The sequence below is a fragment of the Danio rerio genome, chromosome 10, assembly GCF_049306965.1.
Source record: "Danio rerio strain Tuebingen ecotype United States chromosome 10, GRCz12tu, whole genome shotgun sequence".
Taxonomy (NCBI): Eukaryota; Metazoa; Chordata; class Actinopteri; order Cypriniformes; family Danionidae; genus Danio; species Danio rerio.
The window spans coordinates 44,286,717-44,306,319 of NC_133185.1; the positions used below are offsets into that span (position 1 = coordinate 44,286,717).

Below are 19,603 nucleotides of genomic sequence, written 5' to 3' on the forward strand. Positions count from 1 at the left end.
CTTTAAATGCATAGATCACACACAAAATGGACTGACCTTCAGGCCATCTAAAATATAAGTGACATTTTTTTGTAGAACAATAAATGAAAGTCAAAAAAACATATACAGGTAAGACAATATTGATAACCTTTGGCTTCTAATGATACGTGGTCCAAATGATATTTAACGTTCAGCTGAAGAAAAAACATCTTGGATGGCATAAGGGAGAGTAAATTAAAGGAACACTCCACTTTTTGCAGGAAAGTAGGCTTATTTTACAGCTCTCATACTATTTTTGTATCCATTCAGCTGATCTCTGGGAGACTTTTAGCTTAGCATAGATCATTATATCAGATTAGACCATTAGCATTAAAAAAAAATGTTGATAATTTTCCTATTTAAAGGTTGACTGTTCTGTAGTTACATTGTGTACTGAGTCTGACAACATGAAACGTTGCAATTTTCTTGGTCGATATGGCTAAGAACTACACTCTCATTCTGGTGTAATGATATTACACAGCGCTGTTACCTAGCTATCTAGCTGGGGACTATTTTCAGGCTCTGCGTTTTATTATGGTGCATATCAGAAAATAGCAACTTTTCAATTTTTCTTTGCTCTTAGTACACACTGTAATTACACAAGTATCAAGCTCTAATTGTCATTTTTGAGCGAGATGCTAATGGTCTAATCTGATTCAATGATCTATGCTAAGCTAGGATAAAAGTCCTTCCGCCAGACGCAGAGATTCGCTGAATGGGTTAAAAAATGGTAAAACTCAACTGTTTAACTCTAGGGGAGTAGCAAAATGACACTATTTCCCCCCAAAAAAGTGAAGTGTTTATTTTAATTTTTGGTCATATCATCTGTCTAACATGCGTGTTGTTCCTTCCAGCCCCTTCCTGAAAGCCTTGTGTCCCGTTTGTGTGAATCTAAGAGAGTTTGCGGTGCTGCTGACACTCAGCTACAGGTATTGCAGACTGAAATCTGTGATGGAGAATTATTTAATGTGCTGGCCTGAATCATTCAGTCAAGTCAAAGCATTAATGATCAGTTTATCTGGACTTAAGCTATAGTTGGGACGCTCTGAATTTCAGTAGTGTAAAAAAAAATAAAAAATATCCAGCCATGTATTGAATCTAAAGAAAATCTAAAAGTATGCATAATTGATATATCAGGAGTCTCACATTGAGCAAAAATATGCAATTTGGTTCTGCTGTTATTTATGTGGACAAAACGTAAGATAATATTCTATAAAATAATGAGATTTGTGTTATAGTGTTATGACAGGGTGTGCTGACAATCGAGATCGTTCCAAATGCAGCTTTATTATAAAATGGGATGGTCGTACGGAAAGGTTAAACAGGAGCACCGAAAACATGAAAAATCCAAGAGAAATCCAAATAACAGCCGATAGTCAGGGCAGGCAGAGAACAGTCGAAAACAGGGTAAATAGTCCAGGGAACAAAACACAGACAGGCAAACTGCATAATAAAACGTAACAAGACTCAGCAAAGAGTGTGTGAAACCGGAGTGTATATATAGTGCATGTAATCATTGAGAATGACTGTCTGTGTGTGTGTGCAAGCGCAATCAGAGGGAATTAGAAACTGGTGTGCAAGATATGCATGATGTTATTTGTAGTCTAGTTCAGTGACAGATCTATAGTTCTCCAGTGATCTGCAAGTATTAGATTGCTGGGGATCAAGACAAACTGTATAAAAGACTACTTGACTAGAGATGCGGCGATCAGACACCCGAATCCGCGGCTTCATACTTATCATCCACCTGCCGGCACACATATTTATTATCATATATATCTAGCCGAACCCGACCCGCACCCGATCCTCACTTTAATAATTTAATTCTTTGTTTTAGGCATGATGAGAGGTCACTGTGGATATTAACAGCAGATTCAGTGAGCTAATCTGCGCATCTCTGATAGTAAAATAATAGCCTACGTTAATCGTAAACGTTTTCAAATAAATATTTATTTATAAAAACAAATAAGTTTGTCTTTAGACGATGTTTTCTTCATTTTCAAATAAAAAAATAAGACATTTTAGCTTTTACTGATACAGGAACAAGATCACGAAAAGGGTGCCAGTTCGGCCTAAACGGCAGCGGTTATGTTTACTTGGCCTTTTTTCGCACTGTGCTAAAACAGAACAGCATCTATTGTGCCTGGATTCGGGCGACTCCTCCTCGCCTTCAAAACGCAGCCAGCTGCACTGAATGAGCATTCGTTCACACCGCTTGTTGTAGGCATTAACAAGATTCTCCTCGCAAGGCGCTGCATTCATGGATATAAGCGTTCTTGTTTCTCCCAGAAGATTTTCCTCTGATGACTCCTCTAACTGAAACTTTGAACAGTAGGCTACTCTTGCACTTCATCCAATATTTTGGGCGTGTTATCTTCCCATATTGCAAAGCTCACTCTCTGCTTTTTCGTTGGTCCACTGCTATGTCCCGCTACATCCACCCGCAACCGATACGCAATTAATCATAATGTATTCTACCCGACCCGCGGATTATCCACAGCGCCCACGGATATAACCACCATCCGGGCATCACTATACTTCAGGGTTGGGCAATGTCGACCAATTTGGCATCGTACAATGTCTAATATGAAACATTACGATGGATGATAGCATTGTCGTCATAGGCGACGGTGAATTAATTATGAATAATTAATGAATTAATAAAGAATTCATTATTTGTAGCCTACCGTTTTAATTACCTGACCCGCATGGCTTTGTTTCACCCATAAACAAATCATAAATTAATAAAGATAAGCGACATACATAAATACCACCTGTCAATCACTTTTTCCACGGGACTCGTGAATAGGCAGAGTGATCCGTGTCGTTATAATGGGGTCAACAAACTTGGTTGCTAAAAAAGTTGCACAACCAACAGGAACCAGCCAACAGTATCTGAGGTTTTTGCTAAAATAACTAAGTACAAGCGTACAAGTACATCTGTGTCTGTGCGGTCACGTGATGTGCATTTTCAGCGGTAGTGTTGAAGGAGGGCTGCTTAGAAATGCTAAACGCCTGAGTGAATGTGGATCGTTTTCGTTTTAAAATGCAATTTTAAAAACTAAAAACCTATTAGTGTAAACAGGGCCTGAGTGTGTAATTTTCGCGAGCGGATTTGTAACAGGGGCGGGGCGGAGGATTTCGATGCTAGCTTAGCATCGTAATGTGTCTGTCATCCATCGGCGATGAATGATGGCATCATCTATCAGCCCAACCCTACTATACTTGACAAAAAATGCTTACAAGTATCAGTTTTCAACCTATATTTCTTAATAATATTTAGTAAGATGATACTTAAATGTCTGTTTTCATAATCAAAGTGTCTATTTTGAGGGCTAAACTTAAAATAGCATATAAAAATGCTGATAATTGAGTAATGTACACATTCCTTAAAATCTGATGATCATATTTGAGACATTTTAACTTGACTTTTTACATAAATGTATTATATGTATTGTAAGCCTGCATCTGCCCTGTAAGTGTTCATCCTGAAATTACACTAAGAATACATTAAAGTGATTTTTTTTTCTTTATTAAAAACGATGCTACACAGTGAACCCAAAGTTTTTTTACAGTTAAAAAATAAGCCTACAAAATAAGCCTTTTACCTGCTAAATAAAGAATCGGTGGACAGCTCGGTGGCGCAGTGGGTAGCAAAATCGCCTCACGGCAAGAAGGTCACTGTTTCGAGCCCTAGCTTGGTCAGTTGGTGTGGGTTTTTCTCCAGGTGCTCTGGTTTTCCCCACAAGTCCAAAGACATATAGGTGAACTGGGTAGGCTAAATTGTCCGTACTGTATGTGTGTAAATGAGTGTGTATGGGTGTTTCCCATTGATGGATTGCAGCTGGAAGGGCATCCGCTGTGCAAAACATATGGTGGACAAGTTGGCGGTTCATTCTGATTTGGCGATCCCAGATTAAGCCGAAAAGAAAATGAATGAACAATCGGTAAATGACAGAATGTATGTAATAGATATGTGCACCAGTTTGTTTTTATTTCATCTTTTCAACCTTAGAAATGGCACATATTTCACATTATACAGTAGGCTTTATCAGGCGAAAGCTCTACTACTTGCGTAAATCCTCTCTTTCCAGATTTTCTATGCAGCTTTGGATCAGGTTTATCATGGAAAACCCCAATACAGATCAACCACTGACATCCTCAGAGAATTGCAGGAGAAGTTTTACGGGTTACCATACGTTTATAACACTGTAAGTTGCCAATTCTGTGTCTATTTATTTTAATAAGTTATGTTTTGATCTGTTATCCTGAAAACAAAATCCTCACCTTAACTTCTCCTTAACATAACACAGGCCTGGCAGCTGCGATTCAGTCACCTGGTTGGTTATGGTGCTAAATATTACTCCTACCTCATGTCTAGAGCGGTTGCGTCGATGGTGTGGAGACAGTGTTTTCTCCAGGATCCCTTCAGCAGGTCAGACTGTGCTCTTCATTGAATTTAAGGTCGCCATGATATGCAAGCTAAAATAGTCCTTTTCTCCCGTTTCATGGCGTACGTCCACATGAAATGGTCCTGTAATTATAGAAAATGTAGAATGGTGAATGATTTTGTTGTTTGGGAACTGGATATGGATTGTTGAGATCGGCATGAAAAGAAGGAAAATTGTCAAATTCAGAGCAATAACGAGACACTCCCTGATAGCCCCGCCCTAAAGGAAGTCCATGTGACCAGGAAGTGAAAAAAGTCATTTCAAGGTGGAGGGGGGGAGGTTATGGGATTTGAATAAAGTTCCCATGAAACTAAAATATGTAATTTTAGATGTTTTAGTCTGTTAGTTTTATGATATTGATAAGCTAGCTAGTGTGCTCCAAAACAGCGACCAATATAAACATTGAAAGCCTGTCATTTGTTACTGCCGCCTAAATGAATCAATAATTGTTTATTTTTTTACTTAAACTTTGTTTTTTTGATAAACATGGTTATCAACAATGGTAATAGACAGAATTTCTCAACATTGACGTGGTTAAATGTGAATAGCATGGTTGATAAGAATATGAAACAAAAATAAAAAATGACAAATTATATATGTACACAAACAAACACACATATATGAATATATACATATATGCATACAGAAACCTGTAAATAAGTATAAGGGGAAAAAACTATATACATTATGTCAGAAGTACATAATAGAAAAGTGTCTACTAAAATTATTGTCAAACATCAAACAGAAAGAAAAGATAGTTTGTTGTCACCTGTCCGCTTGTTAAGTGGTGACGTGTTTGTGACGCATGTATACTGTTTCCGGGTCCAAGCCGCCATTCATTTTAGTGGAGAAATCATTCGTTTAAGATCACATTTTATTCCTATCACACATTAAAGTTAATTTTACATAAAGTCATCGTGTACACAACAAACTCTGGGCTTGCTGCATAAGAAATACCAAAAAAATTAACAATTTATAAAAAAATGTATCACTTTCTGGCCATCTTATATTAGTCATGGACAGATATATTAGTCATGGACAGATATATTGCGATCGTGATTTTCGAAAGTATTAAATTGCTTTGTAAGCGTTTATTATTACCATTTCATGGGTCTCCCCATTCAGCTGAAAAGAGCACTTGGACCCGGAAGCCGCTTCGCGTGACGTCACACTTTAACAAGCGGATAACAGCTGCGTCCCAAATGGCACACTATACACTATGCACTCTTGCACTATGTACTTATGCACTTACACACTCAACAGGATAGTATATGTATGTATGTAGTGTCGTCCCAAATGGCACACTAATGTTTTTTTACTAAGCGGAAATTCAAACCGTTTCCCTGATGATGTTTGACGGTTGCCAAATCAGTGAAATAAACGACCGAATTATCAGATAATACCTGCCGTGGGTATTGCCGCATTCACCATCGGAAGGCGCTAAAATCACTCTCGTAGGAGAATTTTGCTTTCACCATCCAAAATAAATAAAGTTATTCAACATGTGCGTCTGACAGCTCCGCCCCTTCCGCTACGTAAGCAAACCTGCGGTCGTTGAGTGCGTGAAGTGTCCATCATTACACACTTCATTTTAGCGGCTGAATGAGTGCATCATCCGGGTAATTAAAGTGCACTTATTATTTTTAGAGTTTTCAGTGTGAACGCACTACTTAAACTATTTATACTACAAAATGGCGTAGAATAGTGCATAAGTATGCGATTTGGGACGCAGCTGTTTTACTCGGTCACAACAAGATGGCGCTAAAACCTATATTTTACAGTCTATGGCTAAAACCAGTAAAAAACGCAAAGCTGTGATAAGTAAAACAAGCATACTTACAAACGTATTATTCATTCACAAGAAGACGATGCCAAACAGTCCAAATCCCCAACGTGACAGACAAACAGATACAAGCAAGTCAAATTGAACATATTCACTGACGGCCAAGGTGAGAATCAAAGTTCCCGGATGATTCTGACCAATCACAAACGAGTAGACAGCCTATAAACCACGCCCAAAACCCCAAACAGACGTAATCTGTTTAATTCAACTTTTTACATGAACCTCATTTCATTTATTGGAAAGCTTTTTTATACACAAATGCAAATATACTCAATGTAAGCCAATGTTTTTACTTTTTTAAACAAGAATTGGAACTGTATTTAAAAACCATCACAGACTCTCACAACAAGAAAGCAATTAAAACTTATGAAATGTGTGCTTTATTTAATATTCTGCATTCATTTGCTTTATTTTTATCGTGTGCCCTCATTTATTTCGTTTCTTTTGCTTTACCTTTAATATAAATATTTTAAAATTGTTACATTACTTGTTGCAAAAAAAGTAATATTTATATTGCTTGTACTATACTTCTATCAGTTTTGTATTACCATTTTTTGTAATAGCCTGTTGGTTTTTTAATAAAAAATAAATACAGCTTTTTTAATTGAAAACAAACAGGAATTTTCATTTTCCGACTTTAATTTTAGATTAAAAATGTTTTCTTAACACGCGCAGATGAACCGTTTACCACAGAACTACCAATGTGAGCTAACAAAACCAACATGGTTACTTTTGATTTGATGTGTACCTCAAAGATTATACTCATGAAAAGCATATTAGGGCTCTTTACTTTTTACAATGACTGGTAAAATGAACAAAAGTTTCTCATTTGCAGAGTGATGGGAGAGCGATATCGCAGAGAGATGTTGGCTCATGGAGGAAGTAAAGAGCCTATGCTGATGGTCCAAGGTAAAATAAAATAATTACAAGACTTTTGGATATAATCTTAAGAATAAATGTTCACAGATGCTCATATTTTCTCCTCAGGAATGCTACAGAAGACTCCTACCATTGAAGACTTTGTTGACGCGCTGGTGCTGGATCTCGATGTTAACGTGAAGCCCCCAGTTTAGCAGATCATCATGACTCAGACACTGAATATCTCATTATTTTCCAACGTCTTGCTGCCTTTAAAGCCTTATTAAAATGTGAAGAGATGACATGAATATCTGGTGTCGCTTCAGTCTGTTGTGCCATATTTCAAAATGAACTAGGTGTAGAAGTGAACTTCAGGTTTATTAAGATATTTTAAGGAATCGTTATCCCGAAGGTGGCTCAGTAGTTAGCACTGTCGCCTCACAGCAAGAAGGTCACTGATTCGAGCCTCAGCTGGACCAGTTGGCATTTCTGTGTGGAATTTGCATGTTCTCCTTGTGTTGGCGTGGGTTTCCTCCTGGTGCTACGGTTTCCCCAACAGCCCAAACGCATGCACTATAGGCGAATTGGATTAATTAAATTGACCATAGTGGGTGAATGTGAGTGTAAATGAACCAATCACTGGGCAGCGCAAGACATATGCTGGATAAGTTGGCAGTTCATTCCGCTGTGGCGACCCCTGATGAATAAGGGACTAAGCTGAATATCACGGAGATGCTTGCTCATGGAGGAAGAGCCTATGCTGATGGTCCAAGATAGGACATTAACATTGTCCATTAATTAAAATAAAGGAAGTTTATTATTAACTCAAGCCATGGGGTTCAGAAAAACGTACAAAATGACAAAAAAATTAATTCAATTCATTTTGACCAATTTCACAACAAACAACTTTTACTATAGTTGCATATTAGGTAAATCTTAATTGAATGAAGTTAGTTATTTCTACCGAAAAAAAATAAAGCATGTTAATGACTAAATGCTGCAGGGCTCAGAAAAATTCACAAATAATCAAACAGAATTTCTTTTTCCTTTTTAATTTCTCAGCAAACAACTTGATTTGTATAGTTGTGTATGAAGTAATTTGCACTCACCGGCAACTTTGTACTAATAAAATACCGGGTTGGACCCCTTTTTCCTTCAGAACAGCCTTAATCCTTCTGATTCCTTCATGGCATCTATTCAACACGGTACTGGAAAATTCCTCTGAGATTTTGCTCCATATTGACATGATTGCATCACACAGGTGCTGCAAATTTGTTGGCTGCACATCCATGATCTCCCGCTCCACTATATACCAAAGGTGCTCTATTGGATTATGATCTGCTGACTGTGGAGGCCATTTGAATGCAGTGAACTCATTGTCATGTTCAAGAAACCAGTCTGAGATGATTCACGCTTTGACATGGAGCGGTTTTCTGCTGGAAGTAGCCATCAGAAGATGGGTACACTGTTGTCATAAAAGGATGGACATGGTCAGCAACAATACTCAGGTAGGCTGTGGCGTTGACAATGCTCAGTTGGTACTAACGGGCCCAAAGTGTGCCAAAGAAAATATCCCCCACACCATTACACCACCAGCCTGAACCGCTTAGACAAGGCAGGATGGATCCATGCTTTCACGTTGTTGATGCCAAATTCTGACTCTACCATCCAAATGTCGCAGCAGAAATGGAGACTCATCAGACCAGGCAACATTTTTCCAATCTTCTATTGTCTAGTTTTGGTGAGCCTGTGCCAATTGTAGCCTCAGTTTTCTATTCTTAGCTGACATGAGTGGCACCAACTACATGCCACGCTCAAAGTCATTTAAATCAGCTTTCTTCCCCATTCTGATGCTGTTTGAATTGCAGCAGACCGTCCTGACCATGTCTTCATGCCTAAATGCATTCACTTGCTGCCATGTGTTTGGCTGACTAGGAATTTGAGTTAACGAGCTGTTGGACAGGTGTACCTAATAAAGTGGCCGGGGAGTGTATATCTTGATTCATGTTAGTTTAGTTATTTTAAGATTCACTGAAAGCCACGAGGCTTGAGAAAAAAAATGACAATGTCTTATTTTTCTCCAATTTCTCAGCAAACTTGATTTCTACAGTTGCATAATAAATTTGTCTTGATTGAAGTCAGTTATTTGTATTGTGGGAAGAAACAAGTTTTCTTTGCAGTACATTTACTGCCATGACTTTTTGCTTTGAAGGGGAATTAAGAAACTGCATTTGTAATATGTTTGCATTTATTAAAATACCAGTTTATTTAATCTTCGTTACAAATTTTAAAGAGCTCTCATGATCAATATCTTGCAGATTATGATCTGATGTAAAACATGAGTGTTTTTTTTCATGAAGCTAGTTGATCAAACCTGAATCATAAACATCACTGAATTATGACTAAATTAATCTAAATACTGTAAATCAGCATTCAATATAGCTGCTTTAAGTTTAAAATAAATGTATTGTTTGCAAAAGGTGTTTAAACTGAAGGACACTACTCTGTTTTACAATTTCTTCTGAATGACCATTATTTTGGGCTACTATGAACTAAATTATAAACTGCTACTTATACAGCAATAAAACTGATCAGTTTTTTTCCTCAATGCTTACTCATCCAGGTAATTTTCTAGAAAATACAGCAATCAAAATGAATATTTAATAAAGATATTCATATGCTCTCAATGAGAGGTGAATTTCCACTTTGACAAAGAAACACAAACACAGGCTTAATTTTATGGTTTTTATTCATCTATACAAAAGACCATAACTCAAGCCAAGGAACCTGAAAGAGAGATGAACAAACAGTCAGCTAACGAGACTACATTAAAAACGCATCAATTATGAACCATGAGTTGACAATCACCATGTTTATGCCTCCTTTTCTGGAGCTGCCTCGTCTGTGCCCTTGGTGTTTCTGGTGTAGATCACCTGAGCTCTGTGTTTGGACACCAGCTTGATCAGGCCTGGCCACACAAAACAAGAGCAGAAATCATAATGAACAAACTTACTCGATAAGTGCATTTGGCCACTCAACTTCAGTTCATTAAAAGTGATAGTTCAGCCCAAATGTCAAAGTAGGTAATTATTAATAATTGTCCCAAACCAGTTTTAGTATCTTCTGAGGAACACAAAATAGGATATACTGAAGATGTTGGGGGGCCATTGACTTTAATAGTACTTTGTTTTAACTATGGATGTCAATGAACGACTTATGTCAAAAATCAGACAATCAAAGCATTTAGAACCACTTGAGTGTAAATAAATGAGGAAATGTTTGTTTTTAGATGAACTGTCCATTTAACATGTTTGCATACCTTCCAATACTTATGTTGATGTAGGAACATAACTACTGCTTAAAGGCTGAAGCTTTTATATCTTGAAGTGAAAGCTTGTTATAAATTTTACAAACAGTAATTCATAATTAGGGCTGCACAATATGTAGTTTCAGCATCGATATCGCAACGTGAAGATTTTCAGAGTTTCTGCGCTGAGTTTACTTTCGAGTATCATTTCATTTTATGTTTGAACAACTAAATGAATGCTTAAGTTTATTTAACTGGTTGTATTTTAATTACATTACCATGTCGATGCTGAAAAAAAAAAAACTTATAAAATTTTAAATAGTCATAGAAACTAATGTGCCCAATATTTACAAATTATTAAACACATCTTCAGTCTTACCAATATAAATATTATAATGTGCCATTAAGTATAACAAAAAAGTTAGACAAATAAAGAAATTTAAAAAAACGAATGTAAATTTACAAATTAATATCATTTGAGGGGAAAAACGAACAATTATAAAAGTACACTGTAAACCGTTATCAGGGCATATGCAAGAATCCTAAAGTTCATTTCAATACCATTTAAAAGACCTTTTTAGAATATAAGACCTCATCGACACTTCAGCATCAAACCATTGACTTAATAAACATTTGTAGTTAAATAAAGCAATGGAGCACAACCATGCAACAGAACTCGAATAAGCTCCGAAGAAACAAGCTTGAAACAGTCAATTACGTGGTTGTTTACAGCGACAGGCTTCAGCCACTGTTCAAACTCGTCTTTCTCCAACCAGGAGAACGCAAACTTATGTTTTCCCATTTTGCCGTCTGTTTTACTATGTGTGGAGAGCGTCACATCACCTTCCCACGTTTATCACAAATTACGCGACATCACCTGGACGAAAGAGCTTGGCCGGACCTGCCCCGGTCCAAACCAATCATGTGGATCAAGCGCGCCATTGTTAATATTAGGAGGAAAATAAAGATATTTATGCTCATTTGGAGTAAAACATTTTGGACAACGCTAGAACAAAAATTAAGACCTTGAAAAACACGATTAAGATGTTAATACATTTTAAAGGCCTTAATTTTCTCACAATTGATTTATCAACTTTTAATACTTTAAGACCCCGCGGACACCCTGGTTATACATACATTCCTACACTATATATATATATATATATATATATATATATATATATACATATATACACATATATATATATATACATATATACATATATATATATATATATATATATATATATATACACACACACACACACACACACACACTTTTTTTATGCAAATTATTATTAACATGCAATTAATTCAAATATTGAAATGAGGATTTCAAATGCTAAAAGTTTGAGGTTGAACAATGAAAAAAAAAAAAACATCGGTAATGAGGAAAAAAATCCACTAAATAATAATAAAAAATAATTAATTATTTTTAATTAAATTATTTTTAATAATAATAATTAAAAAAAAAACATTAATCTACAACAGCAATATCAAGGCACGGCAAATTCAGAGATTTTAGAATAGTTTTATACATTTGTAATTAAATATTATTTATAATGTGATTATGTAATAAAAAAAATTTTTTCAACAAATTGTACACCTAATACACTTTAAAGGGGATAGTTGATGAAAATGAAAATATTCTCACCCTTGACTCTTTCCAAACCAGTTTAAAAAAATTTGTTTGAAAAACGTTGGAAACTAAACCATTCACACAACTAAGTGGGAAAAACAAATAATTTGCAAGTCTATAAATTTACAAGTTTTCCAACATTCTTAAAAACATCTTCTTGTGCGTTTAACACACAAAAAAAAAAAAAAAAAAAAAAACAAGACCTCAAACATATTTGGAAATAGAGGAGGAATAAATGACAATTTTCATTTTGGGGTGAACTATCCCTTTAATATCAGATCTACAAGTCTTAAATTGACCATACGCAAACCCAATTTAAATTAGAATTATAAATAGTGTATTCAATCTACTTAAAGAATCAAATAAAAAAACAAAAATCATAATGAGCTTGAATGACTTAGCAGTAAAAAACTGAACCACACTAAACTAAACTGAACTCAGCTCTGAAAACTGGACTGACACAGTTTACATTTACTAAATGTCTATGTTAAGCTGCTTTAATAGATTCTACATTGCAGAAGCGCTACAGAAGTAAAGATCAATTGAAAAAATTGCATTGTGTGTATGCAGGTTGACTGGCAAACAAAATCTGCCATCATTCCGTCATGATCGATTCCTAAAATTAAACCGCATTTCTCTAATCATCACCTTTTCCCAGCAGCTCCTGCAGGGCAGCTCTGGCCAGGGAGCCTCTGATCTTCAGCCTCTCAGAAACCACAGCCGGGGTGATCAGCTTGTAGTTCGGCACTTCTTTGTACAGTTTGTCATAAGTGGCTTTGTCGAAGAGGACCAGGTTGTTCAGCTTGTCCCTCACCTTTCCTTTGGACCACTTCTACTCAAGAGAAATACAGGGAATTCAGAGTTACAGTCCATTCACAAATCTGACACCAAGTCTGCATTAACCCTTTTTTTAAATGTGGCTGTCAATTGAGGCATTTATAAGGTTTTTATCCAGCCTAACATAAAGAAACCATTCGAAACACATTTAAGTGTCACCTTCGCTATACATCTGTGTTTATAGATTTCAAATCACAATTAGGGCTGCACAGTAGATCGTTTCAGCATCAATATCGCAATGTGTGTAGTAATCGCATCACAGGATGTCTAGAGATTTCTATTTAATTTAAACCATTTGGACACAAGACATTAGAAAGTTTTCTACTCTACCAATTAGATTTATATATTTATTCAATAAAGACACTTTAATTTGATTGAAATTATATCTCAATATTGTAAGACCATCAAAAACTATATTGTTGTTCGTTTAATTTTTAACTTTGTTCTATCAGTTTCATACTTGCTTTTAATTATATTATTGTGTGTATTTTTGTGTTATTTTGTATATTTTATGCAGATGCGCTTCAACAAAATCAGTGTATAATTATTTTTTTCCCCAAATAGTCATCTTGTGTAATTATATTCTTAATCGCAATACATCTCCATCTATCTATCTATCTATCATGGGATGATAACCAGTTTCCAGATTTACAGCAGTTAAAGTCAAGGTTTTAATACCACTAAAATGTTTTGTTATACTGGTCCTAAGATAGATGTAAGGCTTTTTTTGTTTATTTTTTATGTGTTAAGAAACTAAAAGAAAGCAAAAGTCAATGATTTATTTAAACTGTCAAGCCTGACATGTTTACCGCTCCAAAATATTTAAAACGTTTCTTAAGTGCAAACAAAACTTATTACAAAGCAGTAATCACAATACTGTAATACCATGAAACTGGTATTTTTATGCAAGATTATCATACTGTCAGAAATTTATATAGATATATATATAGCAGAAAACAATATATCACAATGTAATTTTTCTCCCAATATCACGCAACCCTTATCACAATATTTTTAGAGATCATTTTTCTACTGTATCACATACAGGTAAAGTTGGTTTTATTTTCGCACATTCGTTCATTTAGCAGTCTTTACATTGTTTACCATGTTACTTTGAATATTCGATCGGAATTAGCATGCAAGTATGACTTCAAAACCATATTAACACTATCTAATTGCCTTTGAACAGTGTTGTACTTCGATAGTCATTTGCTGCTAATATGATTTCCCTATTTACAATTTGTAAACATTAATTTTCTGAAATTACATTATTAAGGAGAAAGTCTGAATATAAAACCAACTCTACCTCTACCTGTATAACTCCATATATCTCCACTTCTGATTTACTTGCATGGACCAGATTAAGTTTCACTCAAATCTATATTCTTAATATTTTTAGGTCATGTTCATACAGTTTGCCTGACATACATAAATGGTGTTTTATATACATCCTCATATCTTTGACACTATAATTTTAAACTAATCCTAAAGAACTTACAGGATTATATGCAATTTAAACACACATCTGATCAAGTAATACCCACATCTTTAAACAACATTATTAACGACTTGTTATACACACATTCAACTTCAAATAAACCGGAAAAAGAATGGCGATAACTATTAATTTTGACCTTATTCACTAACACCATCTCACATCAAAGACTAAAAACATTACTGACAAGTGAAATCAACAAAAAAAATCAAGATTATTTTACCTTCTTCTTCGCTTTGCCTCCGGATTTGTTGACGGGATCCTTGTCCTTTTTGGACTTGCCCGCATCTTTCTTCTGCTTGCTATCCTTGGGCGGCTGGACAGTACAGACAACTCATTATAATCGCATGCATACACACGTACAAATAATAAACACGTATTTTAACCAAAACACTGCCATATTTTCAATAACCCAATGTGAGATTATGACTTGCGCGTGATTCAGGCCTCGCGCACGATGCGGCAACACTTCATGCTAAATAATCATACACAAACACTTAAATGACTCATTTAAGCGATTATATTGTATGCATAATGCTTTAAAACGTAAGTCTGTGTTGTTATAATGCGGCTATTACACGTAAAACATGGGTAAAAAGTGGTATTTTCGGACATTTGGGGCCGCTCGAACACTCACCATGCTGAGGCGTTGCGAGCTGCGGAAGAGAAAGGAAGTCGTGAACGCGCACGTCCGCTTTGTCCGTCCACGTGCGCGCTTCGACTGTCGGAGCGTGCGCGGTCTCAGAGTTCAGTGCACGCCATCTGCAGGACTGGAGGTAAAGTAAAAGAAAGGATACATCTAAAAATTTTATTGATAGTATTTGCTGAACATTTTCAATCAAATGCATAACAATTCTTTCAATATTACACATTTTAGCATAACATGTGTAAGCAAAAAAGGAGAGAAAAAAAAATATAGGAGCGGGTGTACATAACATTTACCATAGAGAAGAGAGCTAGTTTAAGTATGTTCACAGTTCTGGTCGCTTTACGACTTGAAATTCCTTTAAGAGTCTCAAAATAAATGTTTAAATCAGCCTTGAAATGGAAGATGTTAGGCTTCCTCTCCTACCATTTACACTTGTGTATATGAAACTTGCCTAATATCATCAACAGATTTAACATAAACAGGAGATTCTTATCTATATCTTTTTTATAAAAAAAATCTGACATCTCTTTTCTTAATAATAATTCTATGACCACTCAGTATATTAAATATACATTCAACATAAAACCAGAAAAATGTAACATACATACAATAAAAAAAAAAAAATCATAACAGTCTCAACATCCATTACACAAAAAACACACGATTCAGAAATTTCAACTTTATACCTATAGAAACTGGTTGGATATATTTTATGTATTTTAATGTATATTTCACGGTACAAGAGCTGTCACTGGGTGGCACCTTTTCAAAAGATACACATTTGCACTAAAAGGGTGCATAAAAATACCTCAAAAGCTTTTATTTGTACCTAAACATTTTAAGAGGTACACTTTTGTACTTTTTAGGTACTAATATATAGCCTTGATAGGGAACCTTTAGGTACAAATGTGTATCTTTTAAAAAAGGGACCACCCCAGTGACAGCTCTCCTGCCTTTATTTCTGAGAGTGTAGTATTGCAGTTCTGTATTTTTGTAATACGTTATTTAAAATGTATTTATGAAGGGAGTTTTGTTGTTTGAGTTTCACAAAACCTTTTTTTTTTGAGTCTACTGCCATTAAATATATCAATTTCTAATTAATTATTATTTAAAACTCACAAATAAAACAGCTTTGGTTGCTTATAAAGGAATTTATCCAGCTGAGATGTATTTTTATCTAAATTCACAAATAAAAAACAAGCTCACAAATTATGTACAGTTCATTAGCCGTGATTTGTGATTAGATTTTAATATTTGCATGTCCAAGGAACGTTTCACTATTCATAGGCGCCCCGGTTTAGAAAAGAAGTAATAACGTTAATGATTATAGACAGATTTTACAACATATAATATAAACATTATTAAATAGCTTTAGGATTATTAATTTAGGCTTCTTGGCATTGGCCGAGGCTCCCTATTTCCCGGGGCCCTAAGCGGTTGCTTACCTTGGTTAAGTCCGCCCCTGATTGATGCAGAAATAAAGGTACAAGTGCTGTCATTGGGGTGGACCTTTTTAAATTTGCACTAAAAGGGTCCATAATGACACCTCAAAAGCTTTTATTTGTACCTAAACATTTTAAGAGGTAGACTTCTGTACTTTTTAGGTACTAATATGTACCCTTGATGTATTAATAGGGACCTTTTAGGTACAAATGTGTAGCTTTTTAAAAAGGGGCCACCCAGTGACAGCTCTCCTGCCTTTATTTCTGAGAGTGTGGTACAAAAGTATTGCAGTTCTGTATTTTTGTAATACGTTATTTAAAGTGTATTTATGAAGGGAGTTTTGTTGTTTGAGTTTCACAAAACCTTTTTTTTTTTAGTCCTGTGCCATCAAATATATCAGTTTCTAATTAATTGTTATTTAAAACTCACAAATAAAACAGATTTGCTTGCTTATAAAGGAGGTTATCCAGGTGAGATGTGAATTAATGTACTTTTACTTCATCTTCAGTCATAGAAAGGAAACATCTCAGAGAAGTGTCCTGTTGCCATAGTTACAGTTTAGAATCATCATTTAGAACGCGTTCTGAGCTGTACGTAGAGCCGTGCAGCACTCTGAAAACTCTGGCTTAGAGGTTGTAGTTTGTGTCTGACATCGACTAAACAGCTTTCCTAGTGAAAAACTTGAGCTATCCATGGTTTTTCAAACTAGCGAAGCTACTGGTGATTTGCTGATGTCCGAGCTACATACCCCGAAGTTTTTTGGCAATCCACGGTGTAAGACCGAGATTGCCATCGCTATGACTGCGGACCAGAAATATCCCAGTGACACACCGTCAAAAATGTGTGTCCAACTGGAGGACGACCAATCAAGAATGGAGGAACCAGCGGTGAAGCCGAAGAAAAAGAGCTTCTTTAAACTGCCCTCTTTCCTCAGAGCTCACCCGAAAAATGTGCAGTCCAGTCAAACACCCGACAGCTCCAATGGTGAGCGGTATTTAGGCCTACATTGTAAAGGGGTTTCCCTGATATGAGATTATTTAAACCACATTCTATACAGTTTGAGGATTAATTCACCCAAAATATTACAATTCTGTTATTAATTGCTTAACCTTGTGTAGTTCCAACACCATGAGACCTTCCTTAATGTTCTGGACACAGATGAATATATCTTAGATTAAACTGGAGAGCTTCATATAAGTTGTTGCAAACAATTTATATGTGTTGAATTTAAGCAAACAAATCAAATTTAGTAATATTCAACCTAATTTGTTTGTTTAAATTCAGCCCAAATAAATTGTTTACAAGCACTTAACTTAAAAATTAATGTTGTAAATCCACAGTACACATTTGAATATTGCTTTTCTTTGTATTTCCTCTCAAATGACTGTGGAAAAGTGTGTACTACAATCGTTTCTCTTTTAACAGATGAGCTGAAAGAAAAGAGGAAGAAAAAGAGCCGGCTGGCGTCGTTCTTCAGAGCGTGCAGAAAACACATGAAGATCTCTTGCCTCACGTCCAACAAAGAGATGGAGGATGAAGAGGAGGAAGAGCAGAAAGAGCTCCCAAACTCTCCAGACAAAGGCACTGATGGTAAATAAACACATCAGTCTATAATGCTATTAATACATTGTATTCTTCACACAGACATCTTGAAAATGACAGTGTAAAATGTGTATCCACTTCATTTCTCCTCTAACAGATGACTCTCTGTGCTGCTCCACGTTTGAGAACTGTCTGGATGTGAATTCTGTCATCATTCATGAAATACGCTCTGTGGAGGACGAGATGGACGTCAGTAAAGGAGAAATCCCACTGACACACACTGACTTATCCTGCAGAGAACAAGAGGAGGAGAAGGAGGACAGGATTATGGAGGAGGAGGTGAAAGACAAGAAAAAGAGAAGGAGAAGGAAGAAAGTGGAGAAGGTGGAGGAGCCAGTGATGGAGAAGGAGGAGGAAAAGATAAAAGAGGAGGACGGAGGGAAAGAGAGAAAGATAAAAGAGGAGGAAACAAATGAGACAATGATGGAGAAGGAGGTGGACAAGACTGAGGAGGAGGAGGATGGAAGGAAAAAGAGAAAGAGAAGGATGAAAGAGGAGAAAAAGGAGCGAAGGAGCAGGAGGAAAGAGGAGAAGGAGAGGAGCAGGATGAAAGAGGAGAAGGAAAGTGAGGAGGATGAGGAGGACATTGAGATGATGGACTTGAAAGAGGAGATAAAGGAGGAGGAGGAGGTGAAGAAGAGAAACAGAAAGAGGAAAATCAGCAGCAGGATGAGCAGGAGAATGATGAGAAGGAGAAATAAGAGGAGGAGAATGAGAGGATGATGGAGGAGGTGGAGAAAAACAATAAAAGATGCATTCAAATTCTTTTGTCCCCGTCTGTTTTGTTCATCTGTTCAAATATCTGATTAAAATGAACTCTGGTGTCTGGTGTTGTAAATAAACTGAAAAACATAATAATAATCAGCAGCAGGATGACGATGAGGAGGAGAAGTCAAAGGAGAAGGATGAGAAGATGAAACAGGAAAAGAAAACAGTGTAACCTGCTGCTGGGCCCCTAAATTACCAGGGCCCTATGCACTCTGTCACCTTAAGACGCAGCTACACACACACATGGACGTACGCACGCACACACACACACAAAGGTGTAATGGTGTGGGGAATTTTTTTTGGCAAACTTTGGGCTCATTAGTACCAATTGAGCATCGTGTCAACCTGAGTATTCATTCATTCATTTTCTTGTCGGCTTAGTCCCTTTATTAACCCGGGGTCGCCACAGTGGAATGAACCGCCAACTTATCCAGCAAGTTTTTATGCAGCGGATGCCCTTCCAGCCGCAACCCATCTCTGGGAAACATCCACACACACACTCATACACTATGGACAATTTAGCCTACCCAATTCACCTGTACCACATGTCTTTGGACTGTGGGGGAAACCGGAGCACCCGGAGGAAACCCACGCGAAGGCAGGGAGAACATGCAAACTCCACACAGAAAGCAAACTGAGCCGAGGTTCGAACCAGCGACCTTCTTGCTGTGAGGCGACAGCACTACCTACTGC

At 36.4% G+C, this 19,603-nt stretch overlaps 3 protein-coding genes across 5 annotated transcripts in view; 2 read left to right on the forward strand and 1 right to left on the reverse strand.

Moving 5' to 3' along the window:
* mipepb (mitochondrial intermediate peptidase b) overlaps positions 1 to 7,476 on the forward strand; it is a 31,828-nt gene extending 24,352 nt beyond the window's left edge. The window contains exons 15-19 of one of the 3 annotated variants that reach the window (XR_012386523.1): positions 873 to 3,965; positions 4,113 to 4,229; positions 4,332 to 4,453; positions 7,148 to 7,221; positions 7,300 to 7,476. Coding sequence is in view for 2 of the 3 variants with exons in the window: in XM_680404.8 (XP_685496.2) it covers positions 873 to 947; positions 4,113 to 4,229; positions 4,332 to 4,453; positions 7,148 to 7,221; positions 7,300 to 7,385 (474 nt within the window). In the remaining variant the exon portion in view is untranslated. The remainder of the gene's footprint in view (positions 1 to 872; positions 3,966 to 4,112; positions 4,230 to 4,331; positions 4,454 to 7,147; positions 7,222 to 7,299) is intronic. The other 2 variants (XM_680404.8, XM_021479450.2) reach the window with 2 other exon arrangements.
* A 2,425-nt stretch (positions 7,477 to 9,901) lies between these two features.
* On the reverse strand, positions 9,902 to 15,104 carry rps25 (ribosomal protein S25). The gene is given in 6 exon segments (NM_200815.1): positions 9,902 to 9,957; positions 10,039 to 10,042; positions 10,044 to 10,138; positions 12,765 to 12,948; positions 14,672 to 14,764; positions 15,086 to 15,104. Coding segments are annotated over 4 exon segments (375 nt in total). The 5' UTR covers positions 15,089 to 15,104; the 3' UTR covers positions 9,902 to 9,957; positions 10,039 to 10,042.
* A 35-nt stretch (positions 15,105 to 15,139) lies between these two features.
* LOC110440057 (uncharacterized) lies at positions 15,140 to 18,901 on the forward strand. The gene is made up of 3 exons (XM_073915124.1): positions 15,140 to 17,524; positions 17,966 to 18,130; positions 18,240 to 18,901. The coding sequence occupies exons 1-3, from the start codon at positions 17,233 to 17,235 to the stop codon at positions 18,863 to 18,865; spliced, it is 1,083 nt and encodes a 360-aa protein (XP_073771225.1). The 5' UTR covers positions 15,140 to 17,232; the 3' UTR covers positions 18,866 to 18,901.
* The last annotated feature ends 702 nt before the right edge of the window (positions 18,902 to 19,603 follow it).